The 25,522-nt window shown below is 40.2% G+C and overlaps 1 protein-coding gene across 4 annotated transcripts in view; it reads left to right on the forward strand.

Annotated features, from left to right (window-relative positions):
* Positions 1-24,585, forward strand: part of MED14 (mediator complex subunit 14) — a 37,674-nt gene extending 13,089 nt beyond the window's left edge. Inside the window, exons 10-31 of one of the 4 annotated variants that reach the window (XM_053386906.1) lie at positions 3,013-3,124; positions 4,179-4,304; positions 5,123-5,201; positions 7,340-7,499; positions 9,029-9,223; positions 10,754-10,888; positions 11,876-11,952; positions 12,579-12,742; positions 12,854-13,000; positions 13,112-13,203; positions 13,605-13,757; positions 14,142-14,411; positions 15,284-15,421; positions 16,139-16,247; positions 16,466-16,597; positions 17,112-17,294; positions 17,873-18,108; positions 19,233-19,412; positions 19,858-19,965; positions 20,067-20,192; positions 21,601-21,790; positions 23,997-24,585. In XM_053386906.1, coding sequence (XP_053242881.1) covers positions 3,013-3,124; positions 4,179-4,304; positions 5,123-5,201; positions 7,340-7,499; positions 9,029-9,223; positions 10,754-10,888; positions 11,876-11,952; positions 12,579-12,742; positions 12,854-13,000; positions 13,112-13,203; positions 13,605-13,757; positions 14,142-14,411; positions 15,284-15,421; positions 16,139-16,247; positions 16,466-16,597; positions 17,112-17,294; positions 17,873-18,108; positions 19,233-19,412; positions 19,858-19,965; positions 20,067-20,192; positions 21,601-21,790; positions 23,997-24,070 — 3,186 coding nt within the window. In that variant the 3' untranslated portion in view covers positions 24,071-24,585. The remainder of the gene's footprint in view (positions 1-3,012; positions 3,125-4,178; positions 4,305-5,122; positions 5,202-7,339; positions 7,500-9,028; positions 9,224-10,753; positions 10,889-11,875; positions 11,953-12,578; positions 12,743-12,853; positions 13,001-13,111; positions 13,204-13,604; positions 13,758-14,141; positions 14,412-15,283; positions 15,422-16,138; positions 16,248-16,465; positions 16,598-17,111; positions 17,295-17,872; positions 18,109-19,232; positions 19,413-19,857; positions 19,966-20,066; positions 20,193-21,600; positions 21,791-23,996) is intronic. The other 3 variants (XM_053386907.1, XM_053386908.1, XM_053386910.1) reach the window with 3 other exon arrangements.
* The last annotated feature ends 937 nt before the right edge of the window (positions 24,586-25,522 follow it).

The raw sequence follows: 25,522 nt of genomic DNA on the forward strand, positions 1-25,522 counted from the left end.
AATTATTTGTTGGATGTCAAACTCAGCCAAGAGCATAAGGTCAAACAGATTCCTCACTGGCCTTGCAGACAACTTCATTGTCCAGAAAATGGGAGAAGTGACAAGAGGAACAGCCATTTTAGATCTGGTCCTAACCAATGTTGATGACCTGGTTAGTGGGGTAGAAGTGGAAGGATCATTAGGCGCGAGTGATCATGCTCTTCTGAAGTTTACTATACAGCGGAAAGGAGCAGCCAAGCATACTAGGACTCAATTTCTTGACTTTAAGAAAGCCGACTTCATAAAACTTAGGGAAGTGCTGGGTGAGATCCCATGGACAGTAATACTAAAAGGAAAGGGAGTTCATGATGGCTGGGAGTTTGTTAAGAGAGAGATAGTAAAAGCACAACTTCAGGCAATACCAATGAGACGGAAACATGGAAGGTGCCTAAAGAAGCCAGGGTGGCTATCTAAAGAACTTTTAACTGAGTTAAGATTAAAAAAGGATGTGTACAAAAAATGGAAAAGGGGGGAAACCACCAAAGAGGAATTCAAACAAATAGCCAGCACGTGTAGACACAAAGTCAGAAAAGCTAAAGCACAGAATGAACTCAGGCTTGCTAGAGAGGTTAAAAGCAACAAAAAAGGCTTTTATGGGTATGTTCGTAGCAAAAGGAAGAACAAAGAAACAGTGGGGTCACTCAGAGGAGAAGATGGTGAAATGCAAACAGGGGACACAGAAAGGGCTGAACTCCTCAATGCCTTCTTTGCCTCAGTCTTCTCTGATAAAGAAAACAATGCCCGACCTGAAGAATTTGGAGCAAATGATTCAGCAGAGGAAACACAGCCCAGAATAACTAAGGAGATAGTACAAGAATACTTGGCTAGTTTAGATGTATTCAAGTCTCCAGGACCAGATGAACTGCATCCAAGAGTATTAAAAGAACTGGCAGATGTGATCTCAGAACCACTGGCAGTCATCTTTGAGAATTCCTGGAGAACAGGCGAAGTCCCGGCAGACTGGAGGAGGGCAAATGTTGTCCCTATTTTCAAAAACGGGAAAAGAGAGGACCCAAATAATTACCGCCCAGTCAGTCTGACATCAATACCAGGGAAGATTCTGGAGCCGATCATTAAGCAAACAGTCTGTGAGCACCTAGAAAGGAATGCTGTGATCACCAATAGTCAGCATGGATTTCTGAAAAATAAGTCATGTCAGACTAACCTGATCTCGTTTTTTGACAGAATTACAAGCCTGGTAGATGGAGGGAACACAGTGGATGTAGCCTACCTTGATTTCAGCAAGGCATTTGACAAGGTGCCCCATGATATTCTTGTAAAGAAGCTGGTAAAATGCGGTCTTGACTATGCTACCACTCAGTGGATTTGTAACTAGCTGACTGACCGAACCCAAAGGGTGCTCATCAATGGTTCCTCTTCATCCTGGAGAAGAGTGACTAGTGGGGTGCCACAGGGTTCTGTCTTGGGCCCGGTCTTATTCAACATCTTTATCAACAACTTGGATGATGGACTCAAGGGCATCCTGATCAAATTTGCAGATGACACCAAACTGGGAGGGGTGGCTAACACCCCAGAGGACAGGATCACACTTCAAAACGACCTTGACAGATTAGAGAACTGGGCCAAAACAAACAAGATGAATTTTAACAGAGAGAAATGTAAAGTATTGCACTTGGGCAAAAAAAAAATGAGAGGCACAAATACAAGATGGGTGACACCTGGCTTGAGAGCAGTACATGTGAAAAGGATCTAGGAGTCTTGGTTGACCACAAACTAGACATGAGCCAACAGTGTGACGCGGCAGCTAAAAAAGGCAATGCAATTCTGGGCTGCATCAATAGGAGTATAGCATCTAGATCAAGGGAAGTAATAGTGCCACTGTATTCTGCTCTGGTCAGACCTCACCTGGAGTACTGTGTCCAGTTCTGGGCACCACAGTTCAAGAAGGACACTGACAAACTGGAACGTGTCCAGAGGAGGGCAACCAAAATGGTCAAAGGCCTGGAAACAATGCCTTATGAGGAATGGCTAAGGGAGCTGGGCATGTTTAGCCTGGAGAAGAGGAGGTTAAGGGGTGATATGATAGCCATGTTCAAATATATAAAAGGATGTCACATAGAGGAGGGAGAAAGGTTGTTTTCTGCTGCTCCAGAGAAGCGGACACGGAGCAATGGTTCCAAACTACAAGAAAGAAGATTCCACCTAAACATTAGGAAGAACTTCCTGACAGTAAGAGCTGTTCGACAGTGGAATTTGCTGCCAAGGAGTGTGGTGGAGTCTCCTTCTTTGGAGGTCTTTAAGCAGAGGCTTGACAACCATATGTCAGGAGTGCTCTGATGGTGTTTCCTGCTTGGCAGGGGGTTGGACTCGATGGCCCTTGTGGTCTCTTCCAACTCTATGATTCTATGATTCTGTGGACTCTCTGAGGGGATCACAGAGAGGAGCAGGAGGAGGGGTTTGCATGCAAATTGCCACTTGGCTGGACTGCACATGAATCAACTTTGCACTTTCCCCATCTCAGCCCATTTTTTTCAAAACCTGATTGCAGTAAAGATTACAGTCGTTTGGTAAGCCTGTGGGTAGTTAAGTAAATTATAAATAGCTGATCAGTTTTGAAGAGCCTTATTACTTTGATCTTTGTCGTGTTGGAAACTGGGGGATGGCAGGCTAGGGTTCCAAATCACAAAGTTCATTTCCTGTTTGGAGTTTCAGAAAAGGACTCTAGTTGTCTGTGATGGAAAGGCATTGTCGCTTCACTAACCAGGCTGCAGAGATACTTCCTTCCTGTGGTCTTGTTGTATAGAAATCAACATGCTGGATTTAAGAAGAACTTTCTAAAGTCTAACCCTTTTTAAAGTTCTTCTTAAATCCAACATGCTGCTGATTTTTGTGAAACAAGGCCAGTATGGGAAGTTTGCTTGAGCAGCTCAAAGCACATAGTTTTTAACTGTGAACCATTTTAGAGTGCATATAAAATACAGAATAACTGCTTTTTATTTCTTTTTTTTATAGATAGACCACCTATCAGTAGAGAAGCTTCTGATAGACAGTGTCCATGCAAGAGCTCATCAGAAACTCCAGGAACTGAAAGCCATTCTTAAGAATTATAATGTCAATGACAATTGTATGTGATGGTATCTGAACTACATTGAATTGGGGGGGGGATGTTCTACATTTTTATGTGCCCTTTTTTTAACCTTCTTCAAAACCAGAAATTCCTCTGCCTAACCTAACCAAAGTCGTTTAATGCACTTTGAACTGAATGCTTCCTTTGGTCCTTCATTGCCTTGAGCATCCCTTAGGAGAGTGACAAAACTTGAGGAAGAAATGAATGGCAAACATTTTCTTATTTCTGTGAGGCAAATGTAATGATATGTATAACTAGTGCTTTACTTTGGAATTGATTTTGGCGCTTTTTAAGCTCTACTTAAATGATCAGTGAAGATGGGGTTTGGAAATTTTTGTTAGTCATTTGACTTGCATTTTAGCTTCTTAAACACAACTTGCCTGTGCCTGATATTGAAAAACTCTTCCTGTCTCATTGTCTGCCCTGTTTAGAAGGGTTCCTGACCTTCATGAAAGGCTTTTCTGGGGGCTTGGGTGGGTATAGGTAAGAGGGGGTGAGGAAGTCTTTTTCAACCAACTGTCTTATGAATGCTTTTTTAGATTGCAGTTCATAGGAGACACACAGAGCGGGGGGCGGGGAGAGAAATTCCACTTCATACTTTGATATAGCAAACTCTCTCCTCCCCATCCCTCACCCAGGTCCTGAAATCTCAAAATCAGAGCCGCAGAATTATGATTTTGGGGTTGGTGGGAGTGGGTGTATGGTGCCTTATATGGAAAAATGCAGCTGGCTTTAGTATACAGATTGATATCTTTGAAATTTATTAATTAGTGTACATTCAAGTTAGTGAACAAGGATATTATATATCCAAACAAGCTGCCAAGGAAAAGGGCAAAGTTAGCAAGAATAGCATACCTTTAAACAAATGGTCATTTTTTTGTGCTCAACATAATCTTAATCGAATAAAATAGCTTTGATTCAAAAGTACTTAATTTATGATGGGGCTGTGAAGGCTTTTTAAGTTCCGTTTTATTACTGTGAAGTCTCCATATTGCTTAATCAAGTAAAACTTGGTACCTGGATTTATGAATTTTTGATTCTTTAATTTTAGCTTTTATAGAAACGGCTCTCCCCACACTTGTCATCCCTATTCTGGAGCCATGTGGTCGATCCGAATGTCTACACATTTTTGTAGACCTTCATTCTGGAATGTTTCAACTAATGCTTTATGGGATTGGTATGTAAATAAAACTTTCAGGTGCTTCCTTCTAATATCTTCCTTAGTAGAATTCAACTCTCTATTTTTGGCCTTGATGCAAAAAATGAAAATTGAATCTTCTGGTTGGCTGGCTGGTTGGTAAGGATGCAGGAGTAGAGGTGAATATAGATTATAGTGAATTAACATGCAGCTTACTTAAAGCACAGTGCAGTGTGATGTTTTAAGCTGCCCAACAAAGGAAGTAGTTATGGCTAGCAGCTTAACTGAAGCTGAAAAGAGTATGGTGAATTTGTAGAATGTATTTTGCAAGTGACCTGATTTCAATGAGCTGAGAAATGCATAAGCCTTTTGCTCCTTCCTTCATCGCACAGTTTGATAAGCCACAAAGTCCCTAATTAACTGTAGTTTATTGCTTCAGGTGCAAAACAAAACTTACTTGGTTACAAGCTTTGGGACAAGATCCTGGCTTGCTCTGAAGCTTTTAATCATGGTTTCCTGGTTAGGACAAAACGGGAAACTGTGGTTCACTAGGAATGTCCTGGCTTATAGAGGACTGCAAAGGGACTATGTGCATTAACGAAAAGGTTATTTGTATCTTGGCTTAGTAAGGTGAGACACAACTGCCTGAGTGGGGCCTGTGTGTGTGTGTGTGTGTGTGCGCGCGCTGAAATTGCATGTTGAACTGTCTTTTATGGCACTTCTTGCAGAGGGTGGTTTGATTTTTAAAGCACCATAAACCTATGCGTGTGCTTTGACTTACAACTCTGGATTTCATTTTTCTGGATAAATGCAGAAAATGCCACATTTGAGTAGTAACTAATCCTGTTTCCCTGCAGACCAGCAAACGCTGGATGACATAGAGAAATCGGTCAATGATGACATGAAACGCATCATTACGTGGCTCCAGCAGCTCAAGTGAGTAATATGTAGCTATTCCTGTTGGTGCTATGCCTATTCTTTGCCTCCAGAACTGTGAAAATAACACTCACTTCCAGAAACTATTTTTGAAAGCTAAACTTCTTCCCCTTCCGTTACTCAGGGTAAGATATTTATGTAGAAGGTTGTTGTCCTTCAAACTCTATGCCAGTTTCCCTTCTTTTTATTGTTAATTGCAAAAGACATTGTTGCAAACTTGCTGATCTTACAAGAAACTGGTAAACCATTCAATGTGATTATACTCTAATTATAGTCCCCTCGACTCCACTGACTTTACTGACTTCACTTGCCTTTACTGCGACTTTATCTCCCTTCCCATCTCCCTTCCCCTCAAATCAGTCTGCCTTCTTGCTCTGAGTAGCAAGAAGGCAGACTGATTAGTAGCTAGTTAGTAGCTAATAATAATAATAAAATTTATTATTTATTTATACCCCACCCATCTGGTTGAGTTTCCCCAGCCACTGGGCAGCTTCCAACAAAAGATTAAAAATACATTTAAACATCAGTCATTAAAAACTTCCCATTAAAAAGTTTGGTCAAGGGGGCAAATAAAATCACTTTGTAAGCTGTGTATCACTAAGCTCTTTAGAATATTTCAAGAGTGCCAACAAATGTGTGGTGAAGGGGTAATCTAGTAGACATTGTCAAAAGCTTTTTGAAAATCTAAATAAACAAAGTCCCTCACAAGAGCCTCCTGGGAGAATTTAGTCATGAGATAATAGGACTGGTCCTCTTAACAGGAAGCAGCGAGTAAGAATAAATGGACAGTTCTTGTGGTAGAGGGGTGTAAGATATGGGGCACTCCAAAGTTCTGTATTGGGACTTTGGCTTTTTAACTTGTTCGTAAGTGTTGGATGAGATGGTCAAGATAACATTAACATCACCAAAATGGGGGTGGGGGGTGGGTAAAAAAGGTCAAATATGATTTACTGTGAAGTGATGCACACACTAAAGCAAAAGACTAATTTGTATTTGCTACCTCAGAATGTGGCAATGAGCCACCAACTTGGGCTTTGAAAGAGAAATAGGTAAATTCGTAGAGGTTAAGGCTGTCAATGGTTATTAGTCATGATGGGTATATACTTCCTCCAGGGATGCCTCTGAATATCGGTCACTGGGGAACAGCAGCTGGAGAGAACAGCAGTTCTCAAGTTCTGCTTGTGGCCTTCACAGAGGCATCTGATTAGCCATTGGTTGGGAAACAGGAAGCTGCGTTAGATAAAACTTTAGATCTGGTCCAGTAAGGTTCTTACAGACTTATGAACCTAGTTGCCATTTTGGCAAAGCTGTTAAAATTTAAAATATTGCAGCAATGTGGCTTTGAAAGTGGAAGGCTCTCTAAAAATGTCCTTATTTACTTCCAGTAACTTTATTTACAGATGCAACAGAGCAAAAGAAAAGTGTTCATGCTAGAATTCCTTGTTTAAAATCTTTAGGTTTGTTTGTGAACATATTAGTTAATAATTTTATTATTGACTGGTGCCCACAGTTGATAAATAACTCAATTACTATGTGATATTTTATACCAAGGAGAGAAGCAATTGGACATTTAAAAGCAAAAACAAAAGCAGATTGCAAGCTACTTTTGGTAGGCACTAACTTATCCTTACTATATATATTAGGCACCATATAAATTATTCCAAATAAGAGTTGTATTTGTGTAACTTGCAAGTCCCCAAATGTGGCAGTCCTATATACAAGCAAAATCTCATAAGACTTGCTAATGTTGGGTTTGTGTTGTGAATACACATGTAAAAGCCTCCATTCCTATAGTTATGAGTCAGTAAGCATGGGTTTACTACAATATGTACAGTTGCCAGGCAGCTGCAACTGATCTTATTCAAATGTCAAGTGTGTGTGTATAAGGTACATAAACATGTCTGCCATATTCACATCTTCCTTTAGAAGTACACATGTAAAGTATTTTAGATGTGCACCCAAAAAACCCAGAATTTGTATAGTAGCCCTTTGAGAACAACTTTTTTAAAATGCAAGTCCTGTTCTGTTCTGCATGATTGCAAAGAGGTCAAAAGCAGTCTAGCAGGCAAATTAGCAATGCTACACTCTATCTAATGCAGAAGTGCCAATGTTTTTGTATGTTCTTTTTTTCAATTAAGGTTTTGGCTTGGACAGCAGCGTTGCAAACAATCAATAAAACATTTGCCTACAGTCAGCAGCGAAACACTACAGCTAGCTAATTACGCTATGCACCCTGTGGGAAATCTCTCCAATCACAAACTCTTCATCAAGCTCACCCGACTTCCACAGTACTACATTGTAAGTGAATGTGGAATCTTCTTATGAACTGGACCCTTAGAATGAAGGAAGCAAATGTAATAGGCTAAGCTGTGACTACTGCTTTGATTTTTACCACTTTGAATTGCCAGAACATTGCAAACGAGCAGTTGGGAGTGTTTCATCACCACTCCTCCCACTTTGCCCCACTGGCTGCAATTTTTTCTTTTTATTTCCTAGAAGCATTCTGTACCCAGTGGTTGCGTGAGTGGAAAGCAACTTGTGTAACTGCTCTTTCTCTTCCCCTCCTCCCCATGTACCCTCTGGAGAAAACCCTCCAGGGAGCCTGAATAGTGGAGGTTGTCATGTGGCATTGAAGTGGGAGATTGATGGAAATCGGGCAAAAGGATCTTGCCCAGTGGACCTCCTGCTGGAGCAAGCTTCCTGCACTCTGTTTAAGGCGATTTTCTGCTCACTGCAGCCGCCCATAACACAGCCCTTGGATTTGGGGAAGAGATATATAGGCTACGCAGACTGCTTTCCAGTTGCACAATCACTGGGTGCAGTTTATTTCTGACTAGGGGAAAAAGTTGGGGGGGGAATCATGTTGAGAGGCCCCTCGATCCTCCAGAGAGGATGAGAAGAGAGATTGGTGGCTAACCACTTGCACAATTATTGGATACAATCCAATTTAGTTTAACACTGGCAATGGCAAACTTCTATATTCTAATTGGGGGACACTGGTTTTGACAAAATTACGTATTGCACATATTGTTGAGTCCAGCAATGTAGTAAGGAAGTACACTAATTTTAAAATGAAACTATAGTTCATAAAAATGCATGCGAAATAAAAAAGGTGAAAGTGTGGAATTTATTTCTTACATCTAACAAAAATGTTGAGTAAAACTACAGTCATGTATTGATTAAAATTTGGTAGAGTGACTAGTGAGTGGGCTGCTTTGGGGCTGGATCAGGCATGGATCAAAGAGGTGGGAAGCTAGGCAAATTTAAAAAGTTGTAATTGGTGGCAATACATAGAGGGCTTTTTTTGGTCATACGAGTGCTTGCGTATTTGAAGTAGGTTTTTTCTGTTTGTATTTATTTATGAGCAGCAAATCTCTCAGCTCCCCTCATATCACAATTAGCTTTTGAAATGTACCTCCATTTCAAAAGCACTTCATTATGAAGTATTTGTGGTGGGTAGTTCAGGAAATGCAATTCTTAACTCCTGTTTGATATGCAGACCTAGTTGCGTATAATTTACCCAAGTCATTCATTTACAATAAGGTCTGCTTCAATTCCCCATCCCACCCCCATTTGATTGGAATTTTTTTCTAAAAGTCATTGTTGAGTCGCTTACAAACCTTTCTATAAACTGTAGTTTGATCTTGGCCGTGTTCATGCATATACCCAAATTGTGTTCGCTAGAATGTTTAAACATGTGAACTGTGTGCTCATTATGAGAGTTCAGGATTTCTTGTTGCAAACTTGTTTTTTGCTTTCTGCAATGACAGAGTTCTTAAATCTGTGAAAATTCTCAAGCTCCCAATGTAATTTTTTTAACGATTTAGGTAGTAGAGATGTTTGACGTTCCCAACAACCCCACACAACTGGAATACAAATACTACTTTCTTTCTGTGAGCTATGCTGAAGGAGATGACAGCCCTGCCACTGCAGTTCTGCTGCAGCAATTTAAACCAAATATTGAAGAGCTGGTTTTGGACACAAAAAGTGGGAAGCAAGCAAAAGGTGGCACAAAGCGCAAGGTATGGCTTTGAGAGCAGGCAGTTTTTTAAAATTGCATTTCCAGAGAAGTACCAGTCTGTTAAAAGCAGAGAGTCTAGTGACACGTTAAAGGCTAACAATTTTATTAAGGCAAAATAAATAGCCAGCTTTATTATGGCATAAGCTTCATGCCATTGTAAAATTGTTAATCTTTAACGTGCTACATGACCAGTTGTTGTTTATTTAGTTTGTTTCCTACGTAAAAAGTCTTGGAAGTGGAATGCCAAAATACAATGTATTGCAATTTTCAGCAAACCTCTCAATTGAAAAACATCACCACCACACCAGATATGTTAATCTACAAAAATCATTTGCCACATATGCAATCTATCCCCTGCACAACACCAGCATGAACACTCAAATTATCCTAGTTGAAGGTAAGCAGAGAATTATTGAGGTACATCTTGGCTTCTGGCTGAGTGAATCATGGTCAAGAATAAGTGCAACTAGATTTCTTTGGTTACAAGGCAGAAATGGAAGAAATTGGGTTTGAGGAGCATTCCAGTATTCTGCCATTCTAGCCATCATTCTCCATTTTTAAATAATGATACTCAAATTACCGTAAGTATTTAATGACCTAGTCCTCTATGGTTCAGTAACTTGCATATAGTTTTAAAGAAATTTTCACAGTGTTTATGTAAGTAATGTTTGCTTACATCTTTAGAGGCAATTTCTAAAAGTACATTATAGGAGCATGCTGTCGTATGGCACAGCCACCTAGGAACCTGAGTATTTAGTTTCCTTACCTAACATGGAAACATTAAATCATGAGGATAGATGCACTGTCATTTACTAGTATGTGTGTTTTCTTGAGTAGCAACTTTTAGGGCTGTAGAACTGATTCAGAAAATATGAATCAATTAATCCTTTAGCTTTTAAACTGTGCAAGATTTCATGGGAATAAAACTATAGTTTTGAAGTGGAAATATGTTTATAGAAGCATGCATATATCTCAGTAAGCCCTGTCTGCGGAAAAGTAGTTGTGGGCCCCTATGATAGAGGGCAGGGCTGACCAGCTGACATGGCCATGGTGTTGTGTGAAGTATTTTCACGCCATCTTAAATTCAAGCTGGTCTGCAAAGTACAAATGTTCCTTTGCCTGCAGAGTTTCAAACTGTGCGGGCAAAGGAAGCATTTCTCTTTCTGCTTTATTTGCCCACATGATTTGAAATCTGACCGTTTGACAAAGAAAGCAGAGTTTTCAGCCATTGGCAACCTGTGTTTGGCAGGGATGGGTTCCACTTGGGAATTCCTGAGTGGAACCCATCCTATTGAGGCTTGCATTTGGAGCCAGAAATTTAAAAGACACCGAACACAAGCCCCTCTTGCCAAGCGCAATGGAAGGCTCCAGATAGTTCTTCTGCAGCTGCCCCACATTGTCAGAGGCATGCCTGCTGTTGCTTTACATGAAAAAGACAAATTCAGTGCTGTGACCCGTATGCCTATAATTAGAACTTTGAACCCAGCTTTTAACTGCACCTGGCTAAAAGAGGTTTCCTGCTATTCTCTAGTTGTCTGGTGATCCGTGTCCTACTGAACCCAAGAAACCAAAGCGGTCTGGAGAAATGTGTGCCTTCAATAAAGTTCTAGCTCACATTGTAGCAATGTGCGATACAAATATGCCATTTATAGGACTTCGTATGGAGGTAAGTAACATAATTTCCATTGTGCAAGAGACGGTCATGTTGACAAGTCTTTTTAAACAGGGACTTTTCTTTGTATGGAAAAGAGCCTAGACCTCAGCTTCAATAGTAGGGAGGAACAATTAGACTGTAAAGCCATTGGGGATGAAAGAGACTCCTGCTTTGACTTTCCTGTTCAGCTATGCTAACTGCTGGCTTAGGCACAAAGCTCAGGGTTTGCCAGAATGTGGATAATTTAGTCATAGACCAGAAAGCATTGTGCTCAGCTTGGTAAAACATTTTGCTAACTACCATAAATATCCATTGGTGTGTTGGGTTTAATCGGTTTTAGGGATGACTTGCGTGGCGAACCTTGGGACTTGCAAATAAATTATTTGTGTGATAATTTGGGGAAACTGTTACGTAGAAGAAGTTGGATGTATTATGTCAATGGTGAGGAACCTGTGGCTGTTCAGATGGTGCTGGTTTACAACTTCCATTGTTACTATTGACCATGCTGGCTAAGACTGGAGGGCCACAGGTTCCCCAACACTATATATAAACTGGAAAGGAGGAGGTGTAGCCATTGTTGGGAGTGCCGTTTCTAATAATCTAATGGGTGAAGGGTTTGGAAAGTAGATTGAAGCAGAGTTCTCAGCAATAATCTGCAATCAGGTAGGAGCATAGATCCTTCACTTAATGCTGCAGAAGATACTGATACCTTGCCAGGTAGAAGGAAGTTCAACTTTCTCCATTCTCTTAAACCCTTGTGAAGGGCGTCTCAGCCTGCCATTGCCTCTGGTACCATCTGAATCACTACCTGTGTGATATATAGCTCATACTGTAGATGCTAAGGATCAGGTAGGCCATTTAATACCCTGTATTAGGACGGAAAATGTTGGAAGTTTCACTTGGCTGAATGGGCCAGTTGTGGTGGCAGGGGGGATGCTCTTTAGCCTGGACTTTTCTCTTGCTATGAAAATATAAAAAACGTGATTTGTTTTGTTTCAGCTATCCAATATGGAGATCCCACATCAAGGAGTCCAGGTTGAAGGAGATGGCTTCAGTCATGCTATTCGTTTATTAAAGTAAAGAGATTATGCCACACTTTCATTAATGTGTACAATATTCCATGAGTGATGGAAGGGGAGGAAAGTATTTAATATACAACATGTTGTAGAATTAAAACTCATCTTGTATTATATTATACGTTTATTCATTTATAAAACTGAAAGTTTTACAACAATAGTTGTAGAGCAAAAAAAACACCCACCCATCTTCAGACACTTTTTTAAGGCATACATAGTGCAGAAAAGTGTACAGCAGCTTGACACTAATTTTGGCACAATAATTTTATTTCCTGCCGCCCCTTACTTATCCTTAATTTTTCTTAACTTTATTTTATGTAGCAGCATCCTGGAGAAGTATCAAAACCAAACAACAAAATTTCACTACTTCCTCGTTGCTATGAATTATGTGAATTTTCTTTTTTCTCCTTTTTTTTGATTGATTAAAAATTGCATAAATTGCTGAAAGATGATACCTCAGTATGCTGTTACTATTTTACATTTTCTAGTAACTTCAGAGTTTCCTTGCAGGGACACATTTTATTGTACAAATTATATCCTCCAGAAAACATTGAGCAGCTTACGTTGAATTGTTTGTCTGTAAGACTAAAATAAGTACATGGTCTTACCTTTATCCTTTTCAACAGAATTCCTCCATGTAAGGGTACAAGTGAAGAAACCCAGAAGGCTCTAGACCGTTCCCTTCTCGATTGCACTTTTCGACTGCAAGGTAGAAATAACCGCACATGGGTTGCTGAACTGGTGTTTGCAAATTGCCCACTTAGTAATAGCACTTCCTCCAGGGAGCAAGGTTAGTGTTCCAACTTATACTTGTTCTGTCTTGCACTTCCCTACTTTCTGCTTATGTTTTCTGTGTGCCAATGTGATTTGACCATATTGGACCATTTCTTTCACTTTGTAGGACCTACCCGTCATGTGTACCTGACATATGAAAGTCAATTGTCTGAACCAGTTGGTGGACGAAAAGTAGTTGAGATGTTCCTCAATGACTGGAATAGCATTGCTCGCTTATATGAATGTGTGTTGGAATATTTCAGATCCTTACCAGGTACATAAATACATTCTTCTTTGTTCTTATGTTGCTGTATGAGGTCTACCGAAACAATTCATATATCTATTTTTGTATCTTTCCCCATCTACTTTCTTTCACCTTATGAAGAAATACCCAGCCATCTAAAAGTTTTCTCGGAGGTCCGAATCTACAATTATCGGAAGCTAATTCTTTGTTATGGAACTACTAAAGGAAGTTCAGTAAGTAATTTTTTTGGAGAAGGGATAAACCAGGATTTAGTTTCACTTTGCTTGATTTCTAGCTTGTCTTTATGTACCAACCAGGATTTGTGGTTTAAAATTAATGCTAGTCATTTTCTAAATAAGCCAACTTCTAACCATGGATAATGAAGCTGCATGTTGTTTTAACAAACCAGTTTACTCTTAAAGTACGATTTTCTGGTTCACAGGGAAGAACAAGATAGGAATAAGTGATAGGAATAAGTGAAAATGAAAGTGAATTTGGGTCTGTTACTCTTCCTAGCTGTGCTAAACCATAGTTTAGTGATTACATGCACACCCTCCTGCTGAGTTGTGAAACAGTTGCTTGCTTAGATGTTGTTGGATTATTTTCCATTAAAGCTCTTACTTGTTTTTTATAGATCAGCATTCAGTGGAACTCTGCACACCAGAAATTCCACATATCATTAGGAACAGTTGGACCAAACTCAGGTTGCAGTAACTGTCATAATACGATCCTGCATCAGCTCCAAGAGATGTTCAATAAATCACCAAATGTAGTCCAACTTTTACAGGTAACTAACCCTTCTCCCCAAACTGCCCTTGGAAGAGAAATGTTTGATTCAAAATGCAAAAAGCACCAAAGGACAAATTCTGTTCCCAGTTCTCAGGAGTATCATTTAGCACAAGAGGCCAATAATGACTTGTGTGTAGGGCTGCAGGGGAGAATAAGCTCATTCATTACGTATTTAACCTGCTGTTAAGAGTTTGCTTTTGATTAAAAAAAGAGAGTGTGTGGGAAAGGTTGATATGAACATTTAATACACAGTAAATAAGCCAGCAGGTTCTTACCCCTGGTAAAAACAACTTTAAAGCTGCATTTATGTTGATTGTTTCTAAAGGCTAAGTATATTTCGTTGGCTATTGTGAAACTAAACAAGTTTTGTTTTTACTTGCAGGTTTTGTATGATACTCAGGCTCCATTAAATGCTATCAATAAGCTCCCAACTGTGCCAATGCTGGGACTGACACAACGCACCAACACTGCCTACCAATGTTTTTCAATTCTGCCTCAGTCACCCACACACATCAGGCTGGCCTTTCGGAACATGTACTGCATTGACATTTACTGTCAAAGCCGTGGGGTGGTGGCAATTCGCGATGGAGCATACAGCCTTTTTGACAACAGTAAAATTGTGGAAGGCTTTTACCCTGCACCAGGACTAAAGGTCTTTTTATCTTTATTTTACAGTGTAATTAAATAAGGCTGGGTTCCCATTAATATTTCAGAAAGTTTTGCTTAAGAGTAAATGCCCTTTGTAAGGGGCTGGCAACTGTAGCTCCTCCAAATAAATTTTATTTTTAGGACTCTAGGTTGTCCAGTGCTAAGGGGATTAAATAGCTTGCTCTGCACTTTTTTAGGATATAATGACAGTGTTGGGCATGGGTTTTGGACAGTAACATCCTTCAGATCACTTTTGGGTGTTTTCACAACTGCTACTCAATACTTTTTGGCTACTGAAAGCCAAATTCAGGTAGCAAGATGGAATAGACTCCTGCCTGACATCTTGGAGAGCTGCTGCCATTCAGAGTGCTCACTGCTGGGCTGAATGGACCATTCTGTGACTTAATATGTCATATCCATCATTTTATGGCGTTTTAAAAAACTTGAGTTTTCTATGAGTTGTGCTTTTTCAAGTGTAGTGCAGCTGATCTTATCAAAGTAACTTTCAGCTTCTGTCCTGGATGCCATTTTTTAATGGTACAGAAAAATCTTTAAAAGGAGTACTTTTAGAAGACATCTGAAGGCAGTCCTGAATCGGGAAGTTTTTAATGTTTGATGTTTTACTATGTTTTATATATGCTGTAAGCTGCCCAGAATGGTTGGGGAAACCCAGCCAGATGGACAGGGTATAGATAATACAATTATTTGTGATTTATGATCCCTTTCATGGAACAGAATTCAGCTGCTTCTACAGACACTGACTAGCTGAAATAATTATAAAATCCTTGAATATTGCTGTTAAGATTGATCTAGATGTCTGGTAGATACAATAGGAAGACATGTTGACTCATAAATCTGAATACTCTGTATCCACAGACATTCCTGAACATGTTTGTTGACAGCAATCAGGATGCACGAAGACGATCTGTCAATGAAGATGATAACCCACCATCTCCTATTGGAGGGGACATGATGGATTCATTGATATCACAGCTTCAGCCACAGCCGCAGGTTGTATGTGTGCAGTATAAGGCTCCCAGTATAAGGCTAAGCCCCTATGATTATGGTGATCATTTTTGACAAATGTGTATGTCCAAAGAGATAACAACAGCAAGTGAGGTCATATCCTCCTTATTGTACTTGCGTAGCAATATTTATAGCTCTTCCTGGCCAACAGTAAGTGAAAACTTATACATAACAACATATTTTAAAATGTAGTGGTGATTTATGAAGACCTTGGGAGGGGGCAGAATGAGGATGGCAACTGACCTCTGCCCAGGCCTTAGACATTGCTAGAGCATATTCATGGAATGCCAGAGGTTCTAAGTATTCTGTCAGAATCCCCAGTGAACCACTGTCAGTCAGTGTAGACACTGAACTGGATGAAGTAATGGTCTGAATTTGTGTAAGATATGTGCCTAATACATCAACGTGTGTAAGTTAGAGTGGATGTTGATGTCCAGTGCGTAAGCTGTTGGCTAGAAGCAGTAAAGTACAGACCACATAATAGACTTGGAGATATAATAGAAAGGGGAAATGGCTCTTGGAATCAATGGCTTATGTTGGTAGTTTGTGGAAAGGTAGTGTAAAGAAGTGAAATGCTACTCTAGAAATTCAGCTTTAATGAATTCCAATGCCTGAGGACAGAACTTCTAAGTATTAGATATTTAAGCATGTAGAATTGTTGGGATCTATATTTTACTATATCTAATAAAGGTCTTATTTCAACAGTCTTCAAAACAGACAGGAGCACCAGGGGCTTACCCATTGACATCACCCCCTACATCTTATCACAGTACAGTCACCCCGTCACCTTCCATGATGCACACGCAGTCCCCAGGTAAGACGGCTGCCTTTTATGCATCGCCAGTAGCAGTTCATGGCATTTAGTGTTCCTAAGGTGTTTCATAAATGAATTGTGATGCGCCCTGTGTTTTTATAAATCACTGTACCTTCAAATAACCTTGGCAACTTACTAAAAAGAGAGTTCTCTTTAAACTTGGAGAGGAATAGTTGGGCAGTACGTAACGTAGTTGCTGTCCTGAATGTCCCCTTTAGGAACGCTACATCCTGCAAACTCTCCGAGCGGTGCATTAAGAGCACCGTCACCAGCATCATTTGGTCCAACTCCTTCTCCTTCATCTCTTGGAATCACAATGGGACAAAATACGAACTATGCTAGCCCACATGGTAAGCCCATGACTTGTACAGCTGGATACTGATAGAAAGCTGACACTTCAGATACCGTAAAACAAACAACCCCTTTTCCTGACTCTGGGAAAGTGCACTGCTCCATTCCCTGTTGGGATGCAGGCTCTGAAATGACAGCAACTGTTTCTTCACACACCTGAACTGTTGCTCCTACTTAATCAGGAGCCGCTGCTGCTGACAAATCGCCGACTTTATCAGCCCCAACATAGCAGGGAGGAAAAATTGGAGCAAATGGTTTCTAAAATCTCTTGAGTCAACAGACATTGTCCTGCAGCCTTCTGTGGTAAGCAGAGCAAGCAAGCCCCCTATCAATGAATAGACTGAGCAATAAAGCATTCATTTTTTAAGATTCACCACTTAAACAATGTACGTAATCAAGGCATGTTTGATGCGTTAGGCTTTAGATAGGCAGGGTCTAGGAAGGCTATGGATCCTGGTGTACAGATAGTACACCCAGAGAAAGCTGCCTACAATTTTCTTGCAATTTCCATAGGTCCTATAGATCCTACTTCACCGTACACAATGATGTCTCCAAGCCAGCGTCCAGGGAATTGGCCAGGCTCGCCCCAGGTCTCTGGTCCCTCTCCAGGAGCACGCATGCCTGGAATGTCACCAGCGAACCCTTCTTTACATTCTCCAGTACCAGATGCTTCCCATTCCCCAAGAGCGGGAACAAGTAAGTAATATCAACAAGAGGTTGCAAAGCCAATAGAGGGGATGTTCAAACTTAGTATTTCACTACAAAATGCTGTTGACATGGTTATGGCAACCCAGTTAGACAAAGGCAGGCAGGCAGACGTAGCTTAATTGGTAGAGCATGAGACACTTAATCTCAGGGTTGTAGGTTTGAGCAAAAAAATTCTGCATTGCAGGCGATTGGACTAGATTACCCTCATGGTTCCTTCCAACTGTAGAGTTCTGTGATTCTATGACTGAGTTATTTGTTAATACAAAATAAACAAAGTACATTAATCAAACATTATTGTGATTTGAAGCTAAGGTGACTGTGCAATCACCTTAACTCTGGAATAGTGATCTGAGTAGTTAATCCTCTCTGTTTGCATGAGGGAAATAGAGGGAATTGGACACAGCCATTAACTGTTTCTTAGTCTTTGGAATTGTTGGGGTGCTGAGTTTGGGAAGGTTTCATTATGCCAAGTCTTACAGGGAACTGCCTAGCATTTTAAATGTATGTAAATAGCCATGCATCCCTAGACAGGAAGAGTGAGGTGTGCTTTTTCTTATTTCTACTAGGTTCCCAAGTAATGCCAACAAATATGCCGCCACCTCGTAAACTACCTCATCGCTCTTGGGCTGCATCCATACCCACAATTCTCACTCACAGTGCCTTGAACATTCTTCTTCTGCCCTCTCCCACCCCTGGGCTTATGCCGGGGCTGGCCGGAAGCTATCTCTGCTCTCCACTTGAACGTTTCCTTGGATCAGTTATCATGAGAAGACATCTCCAAAGGATTATCCAGCAGGAGCCGGTATGTAAGGACTCAACATGTTTAGTTCCTTACACAATCACTTTAGACTTCTCCTAGCTTCTGTGCAATAAGAGAAGTAAATTTTTGTTGTGCAGCCACAAAGCCTTGTGCTAACGGAACTGCTATGTTGGGTTCTGCCCATTGAAATTAGTGAACTTGTATGAGTCACGGCCATTACTTTTAGTAGCTCTACTATGACTTCGTTGGATACAGCCTAATAGATGTTAACCATTCTGCATTTTAAGAGGTGTGAAATGGGATGTGATTTGTGATGTTTTAACCACATTGAGTTGGTATACTGCATTGCTGAAGTTGAGGACGGTGGTTTTTATTTTTTCTGCCTATAGGGAATACTTTCTACAAGTCTGCCAAAGAACTCTTACATGTTGACTGTGGAGTCCTGAGCAGAAAATTCTGGGGTGCACACTCAGTTTGTGTAAGTGGTGGTGGGGCTAGCTCCGCCCCCCCCCATGCAAACTAAGACTGCATCCTTGAATCATTTGGAATGGTGCTCAAGTGGGCTTTCAGACAGCTTTTCCGCCATTACCAGTTTCTTCAGCAGGTAGCTCCTGGATTCCTAGCAATGCAAGTGGAAAACTGCTTATTTAGCACTTCTGTTTGGAAAAACATGGTCCAAACTTTGGCTAAGCTGTAAACTCTTATTATTTGCGTAGGACCATCCAGTATTTGCTAGGATTAGTGAAACAGGAATTTGTATTGACAAATCTCAGGGCTTGTAGGGGAAAGCCAGAGGGAAGAGGTTGAATAATAACAATATAAGAACTGGTTGTTGTTGTTTTTTAAAAAGCAGAAGCAGCACTTTCCTCTTAGCAGATAAGGCGGGGGGTTCATAAGACAATGCACCCTGCTGAGACAATAGAGAGCATCTCATTTTCCCAAGCCTGCTTGGTTAATGGTCAGGAATAATGGGAGTTGTAGTACTGCAACAACTGGGAACCCAAGATTGGGGAAGGCAGGTGGAGATGTACCTGACAAGCTACATGCAGCCAACCTTAAAATGCTTAGGGTTTGTGAATTTTTTGCTCCTGCTGCTTAGAGTATAATGAAGTGTGGGCAGCAGCTTATTTCTTGCATTCTAATCAACTGTCTTGGCTTTTAAACAGCTACAGCTTATGAACTCCAATGAACCAGGTGTAATAATGTTCAAGACAGATGCCCTGAAATGTAGAGTTGCCCTCAACCCTAAAACTAACCAGACCTTGCAGCTAAAAGTAGCACCTGAAACTGCAGGGCAGTGGAAACAAGAAGAACTGCAGGTTTTGGAGAAATTCTTTGAAACCAGAGTATGTACCCCATCTTACTTTATTCGTAATTTGATGTTTGATAAGATTTTTGAAAACCACATTCATAAAATAAGTTCATAATACATCACACATATGTGATTCATGTCCAGTGAGCTTATGCAGAACATACTCATGCCAGTTCAGCACCTCCCTAAAAGCTGCCAGGCTGCCATTGATGTTCCATGTGATTTTTCTCCTTTGTATGTTCCTGTTCTGATGCTTGTGTTGATCATGAACTGGGCCACTTCATATTCTTACGGTTTTTACCTAACTTTCCAGCATTTATTGTAGAGAATTTCAATTTGTGAGATTGCCATAATGGGAATTTCGCATCCTTGTGCTGTTATTTTGATTTTAGTAGGATTTGTGATATGGATTAAGAGCAGGATTGAAGAATCATTGAGCTGCCTAAGGAAATTCTAATAACACATTGCATTCACTGTAGGTTGCAGGACCACCCTTCAAATCCAATACTCTAATAGCCTTTACAAAGCTGTTAGGGGCACCTCCACACATTCTCCGGGACTGTGTACACATTATGAAACTAGAGCTGGTAAGTTAGTTTTAACGTCTTCGCAACATTCTGTATTTTTTCTCATAAACCAGACTGGATTGTTCATCTGTCTTTTTCTGTGGCATGTTTTATTGAAACAGTTTCCCGATCAGGCCAGCCAGCTGAAATGGAATGTACAGTTTTGTTTGACAATTCCTCCAAGTGCTCCACCAATTGCTCCTCCAGGAACACCGGCCGTTGTGCTGAAATCCAAAATGTTGTTCTTTGTAAGTAGAGCAACTAAGTCAGTTACATGTTTGGTGCAGTCTTTGACAGTGTCCAGTTGTAAGGAGTAGTCTAAATATGACTTCCGTCAGCCATTGTGTAAGTAGCAAATGAGATACCTAATTACAGAATATATTGTCCTATTCTCATCCCCTTGAAGTCTAGGAACTGAATTCTGGTTATACATGAAAGTGAGGGGCAGATGGGGTCATCAACCTAGGAATGTAGCCCATGAAGGAGAAGAAAAACTCTATTCTTAAACCTCTGCTGCCTTGTGGGATATCCTCAGAAGGACAGGCTAAGGAGTAAAACCTACACAAATCCGGAGTGGAGTCCATAAGACAGTTGGATGACATTTTTTATTCCTTCCTTCTGGCAACTCCTGCAGCCAAGCTGGTTCTAAACATATTGCTCTGCTTCCCTTTGGACCACATTAGTATGCCAGGAGGAGGGATCTTGTCTGGGCAGCCCAGGACCTACACACACACACACACACACACACACACACACACACACACACTGCCCAGGCTTGTGCCCCAGGGTACTACTAACACAGTGGACCCCGGAGGTGCACTCCATTATCTCTCAAGACATATGGATGCCAGTAACAATATATGAAACCAAAATATAAAATTTCAACATGTTCCATTGCTTCAATTGGGGTTAAGGATGACTAAATGCTGAAGTTGCTGCTTCTGCTGTAAGAGGCCATGACTAACACATGACTCTATGCAATTAGACCCATAGTCAATTTCTTTACAAACAGGGCACTATATTTGATTTGTGCTAGTATTTCTTTTCACATATGCCATGTAAAAGGCACCTACTTTTTCCATAATACGTAGCTTTGAAAGTTTGCATGTGTGGAGATGGTTATGTAGACCCATTTTGATAAGCAGTTTATGTAATTGCCAGTGTGTTTAAAGTGAACACTTTGGATTTAAAAAACCCAGCTGACATTGAAATAGGATGAATGGTGAAGATAATCTTACTTTTTGGAATATCACCATTCCAAATTTCTTTAAAGAAAAATTGGACAGTACATAGTGCTTATTTCTAAATCTCCCAGTTTCCCTTTTGTACTACAAAGCAATTTGGATTGTAAAAAATTGTGTTCATATATTACTCCTGAATGCCTAGTAGGGAAATTAGGGCATTTCAAGCTGCACTAGGACTTTTGGTGCACTTTGGTTTAGTTGTCAGTTTGAAACGGTTCTGATTTAAGTTTGGATAACTAATTTGCGTCGGTCGTATATCGGCTTTCATTTTTCCTCTTGAGCTAAGGAATGGATTCAAACTGGCACAGTAATAAAGACCATGCCTTAACTCATGTGATGTTGCCATATCTACATCAAAGGTATATTGCAAGATTGCTGTGATTACCTTTTGCATATTCTATTCTGTTCACAGCTTCAGCTAACACAGAAGACTACAGTTTCACAGGAAGCCATGAGCATAATAGTCCCCATCATTTATGATATGGCTTCAGGTACGACACAACAGGCAGACATCCCCAGACAGCAGAACTCTTCAGTTGCTGCTCCCTTGATGGTTAGCAATATTCTAAAGAGGTTTGCAGAACTGAATTCGCCACGACCAGGTACTGTACATGTCCAGTAGGTCAAAACTTCTGCATGCTTGAATGGACAGAGTCCAACCTTTTAAAGTTTTTAAATTTCACTTTTCCACCAGTGTTGCTTTGCCTTTTTTTTTTTGGTTTCCTGAAAACTGACCTCATAAGACCTGGCTTCGGATTACTGCATGTTAGTGATAAATTGTTGAATATATACCTCTCTGTGGTGCCAGAAGGGTTGTATTATTGACACAACATGGACTTTATGACACTGACCAAGGAAGTGTAATGCACTTAATGACTTGGCTCATACTACTGTAGTCACAGCGACACGATTTTAACTTTTGTCATGTGAGCACTGTGTATATATTTCTGTGAAAACTAGTGCTTGTTAAGTCATCTTGCACTGTAGGAATGTCTTCCCATTTCTTGTAATTTTACTGTTACAAGGTTTTACTACCTGTCTTGTTCTCAATTGTACTCCTCTGAGGAAAGCCTGGGGTCCAGGAAGATGGAACTACTTATAAATTATTCCATAAAGTATCACCTTACAGCTCTGGCTTATACTTTCTGTATCTCATGACTAACATCTTGCCTTGACTGTATCTTCTCTCTTATTTATGCTGCCTGCTTTGTTTCTGTGAGAAACTTTTGTATTCAGTTTCACTTTTCCTTTAATAAAAGTGTTAGAAACTTTTGAAAAGTGATTTTTTTAACAGTTTTATTCTTGGGTATGATATTTTTACCCAAGACACTAACTTCTTCAATGGAAGATTTTCTCCCCTCAAAGGATATCTGTTGCTTACTGGTTCTTGATTTAACAATAAAAAATCATGATATTAGTTTAGGGTTGTTTTTTTCTAAAGTGCCAGCATATTCTTAGTGTAGTGTTATAGCATAGACATGAACACTGATTCTGAGACTGCACTGTGTGGATACGCATACCATTTGACTACATTGAAGCAGCTTATAGAATTGATGTGGTATGTGTGTCTGCCTCTTCAAATGCTTGCCTTTACTTTTGGCAACACTCCATCCTGAACCCCTGATCGTCACTGAGGTAACTGCGATGTTGGGAGGGGTTAGCCTTGTGTTTCTACCTGGGCAGTAAGGTTCAAGGTGAGTTATTCAACATCCATGCTGCGTGTCACTAGCAGTTGGAATATCGTGCATGCCACCCATAATTCATGCATGCTCCAAAGAGCAACTTTCAGCTACCTTGGCACTTACTATTGTGGGAGGGAAATGCAGGTATAGCTTCTATACATAACTAAACAAGCGTCATCTTTGCCAGTGAGGCATTTTGTCATCAGGCTTTACTACACAGGGCCATGGGGCTTTATTGAAAGGGAGGGGGGAGTTATTGGCATTTGCAGTTTTGTTCCATTACTCTAAAATATAATGGCATAAAAATAGTAACATATATGCCATCTAAACTGAAGTTTAGAGAAGACTTCATGGCTACTTTTCACTGCTTTGTCATTCTGAAATTGTAAGTGGAAGCACAATGCACATGTAAGTAACCTATTGTCTATTAGAGCATTCCTGTAAAATCAAATCCTCATCAAGATTCCTAATCCTTAGAAGTGTCCACAGCAGCACCAACATACCAGCTCCAACACCAGCAGTATAGCTTAGCTTGCTGTGATTGTATTTGCCTATCAGGAGATACTGGCTGAGCTGTTACTTTTGAACTGGACACTTATCCTTGTCTCCGAGTCTTTATTGACAAGGAAGTTTGGTTGTCAGTCAGCTTTGCATCCCTCCTTTCCTCCAAGGAGCTGAGGGTAGCACATGTTGGGGGGTGTTGTATGAACTCTGCTGGGCTGAGAAATAGGCACTCACCCAATGCCAAATGAGGCAGGGTTTTGAATCCAGGTCTCCTTGGCCCAAGACCAACATTCTGCACCACTCTTGGGTTTTTTGCTGCATTTGGAGACTCCTAATGGTCCAGTTGTGGTTGAGTGGGCAAACTGCACCTTATCAACATGTTGATTTGTATTTTCCACCCAAGCTGGCTACACTATTTCCAATCGGTTAGAATAAAGCAAACTTGCTTAACGTTGAAGTTCTTTGATTACTGTTGCACCAGGTTGTAATTGCCTATTTACAAAAGTTTGAGTTGTGGCGTGCCTTGTGACAAAAATTGAAATGCATTTGATTAAGTTTATCACTTGCCATAACCCAGCTTGTTTTTTCTCCAGCTAACTTGTCTTTCTTTCCCTTGTTCTAGGTGAATGTACAATCTTTGCAGCTGTTCGTGATTTAATGGCTAACCTTACACTGCCCCCTGGTGGGCGTCCATAGGCTATTTTTAAGCAAAGGGTAAAAATGAGATGAAGAGGCAAAAACATTTCTCTGAAATAAGCCTTCACTTATATAAAATGGAAGAGACATTTTCACGTGTCACATTTTAAAAAGAGCTAATACAATGGATTGGCCCACTTTCAGGGATGCACTTTCATCAGACTTTTTGTACAGCACTCTGTATGATGTTTTACGGAGACATTTCAAAGTCGTAATAGATTTATGTATCCGCTTGCCAGTAAATAGAGTTAATATTCTGTTTTATACTACAAAGATTATGAAAATGCCAAAATTTGTTTATTTAAATGTTTTTTCTTATGTCTTGGTGTAATAGTCTTTTTTTAAAGGCAGGTCTGTCATTTTTTGAATACTGTAAAACTGTGACAAACTTTATATTGAAACTGTATTTTAATATGACTGCTTTGAATCCTTACATTTAAATCTGGGCTTGTTGTAAACATGTCCCCCCAAAAGCAATATTTAATAAACTAGATTTAAAAAAAAATGTTTCTGTGTTTGCTTTAAAAATGTTTCATTTTTATATGTGAAAAAAATAATGCCAGATTGCTTGCTTATGGGGCTGTTTCTGGGTAGTTCATCACTGCCTTAAAAGCTCAACGTACTCAGTGCACCAAATTTAGAAGTAGGAAATTGCCAGTTCCTTTTCAAGTACAGTAGTATATTATCTCTAAAAGTTGGATTGAGCAAGCAGTAAGTGGTATGATTTTGCAGATCTTCATACCTGATTCAAGGCAAGTTCCTGAAGCACCCTGAAACAAGTTCAGTAGGCCTTTTGAGAGCAAGGGCAGCATTCTGTGCTGCACAGCAATTGACTTTGAAACTCAGGGATGTAGCAGAAGCAGTTTTTAATGGAGGGACTTACCTTCATGCATATGGAGAGGGAAAACGGGAAAGACCCAGTAAGTGTACCCAACTAAAGCAGTAGCTAAGGTATTTCTCTGAATTCTGACTATTCTTCACATTGAAAGTATTGCATGGAAGCCGCTTGAAACAGCCTCTGGGGAAAATCTCCCACTTGGCAGTTGTACCTTGTAGAGTAGCTTGCCATATGGAATGGCAACATTTCATAGTCTTCCCCTGTTCACCAGCAGCAGCCACAGAGACATCTGGTGCTAGCATGGCGATTCCACATGGCAATCCCAAGTGGTAAGTTAATGCATGTTAAAAGATTCCCATGTGGTGCAGCTAGTAAGTGGGGGAAATTTGACAGCTTCCATATCAGTAGATATAGATGATCTAGGAGACAAAACACTAGAACATTGAAGGGAACATGACAACTTTTATAAAGCGTGTATATGGAAGCTAAAGAAAACTGAACCTTGTTCAATATCAGTAATAACTGTATTTGGAGGTTACATTATAGCCATTAATAGGCAAAATATAGGTTAGCTCTGATTTCTTTAAGATAATGCCCATCACCACATCTTGTGG

Source organism: Podarcis raffonei, chromosome 4 (assembly GCF_027172205.1).
Source record: "Podarcis raffonei isolate rPodRaf1 chromosome 4, rPodRaf1.pri, whole genome shotgun sequence".
Taxonomy (NCBI): domain Eukaryota; kingdom Metazoa; phylum Chordata; class Lepidosauria; order Squamata; family Lacertidae; genus Podarcis; species Podarcis raffonei.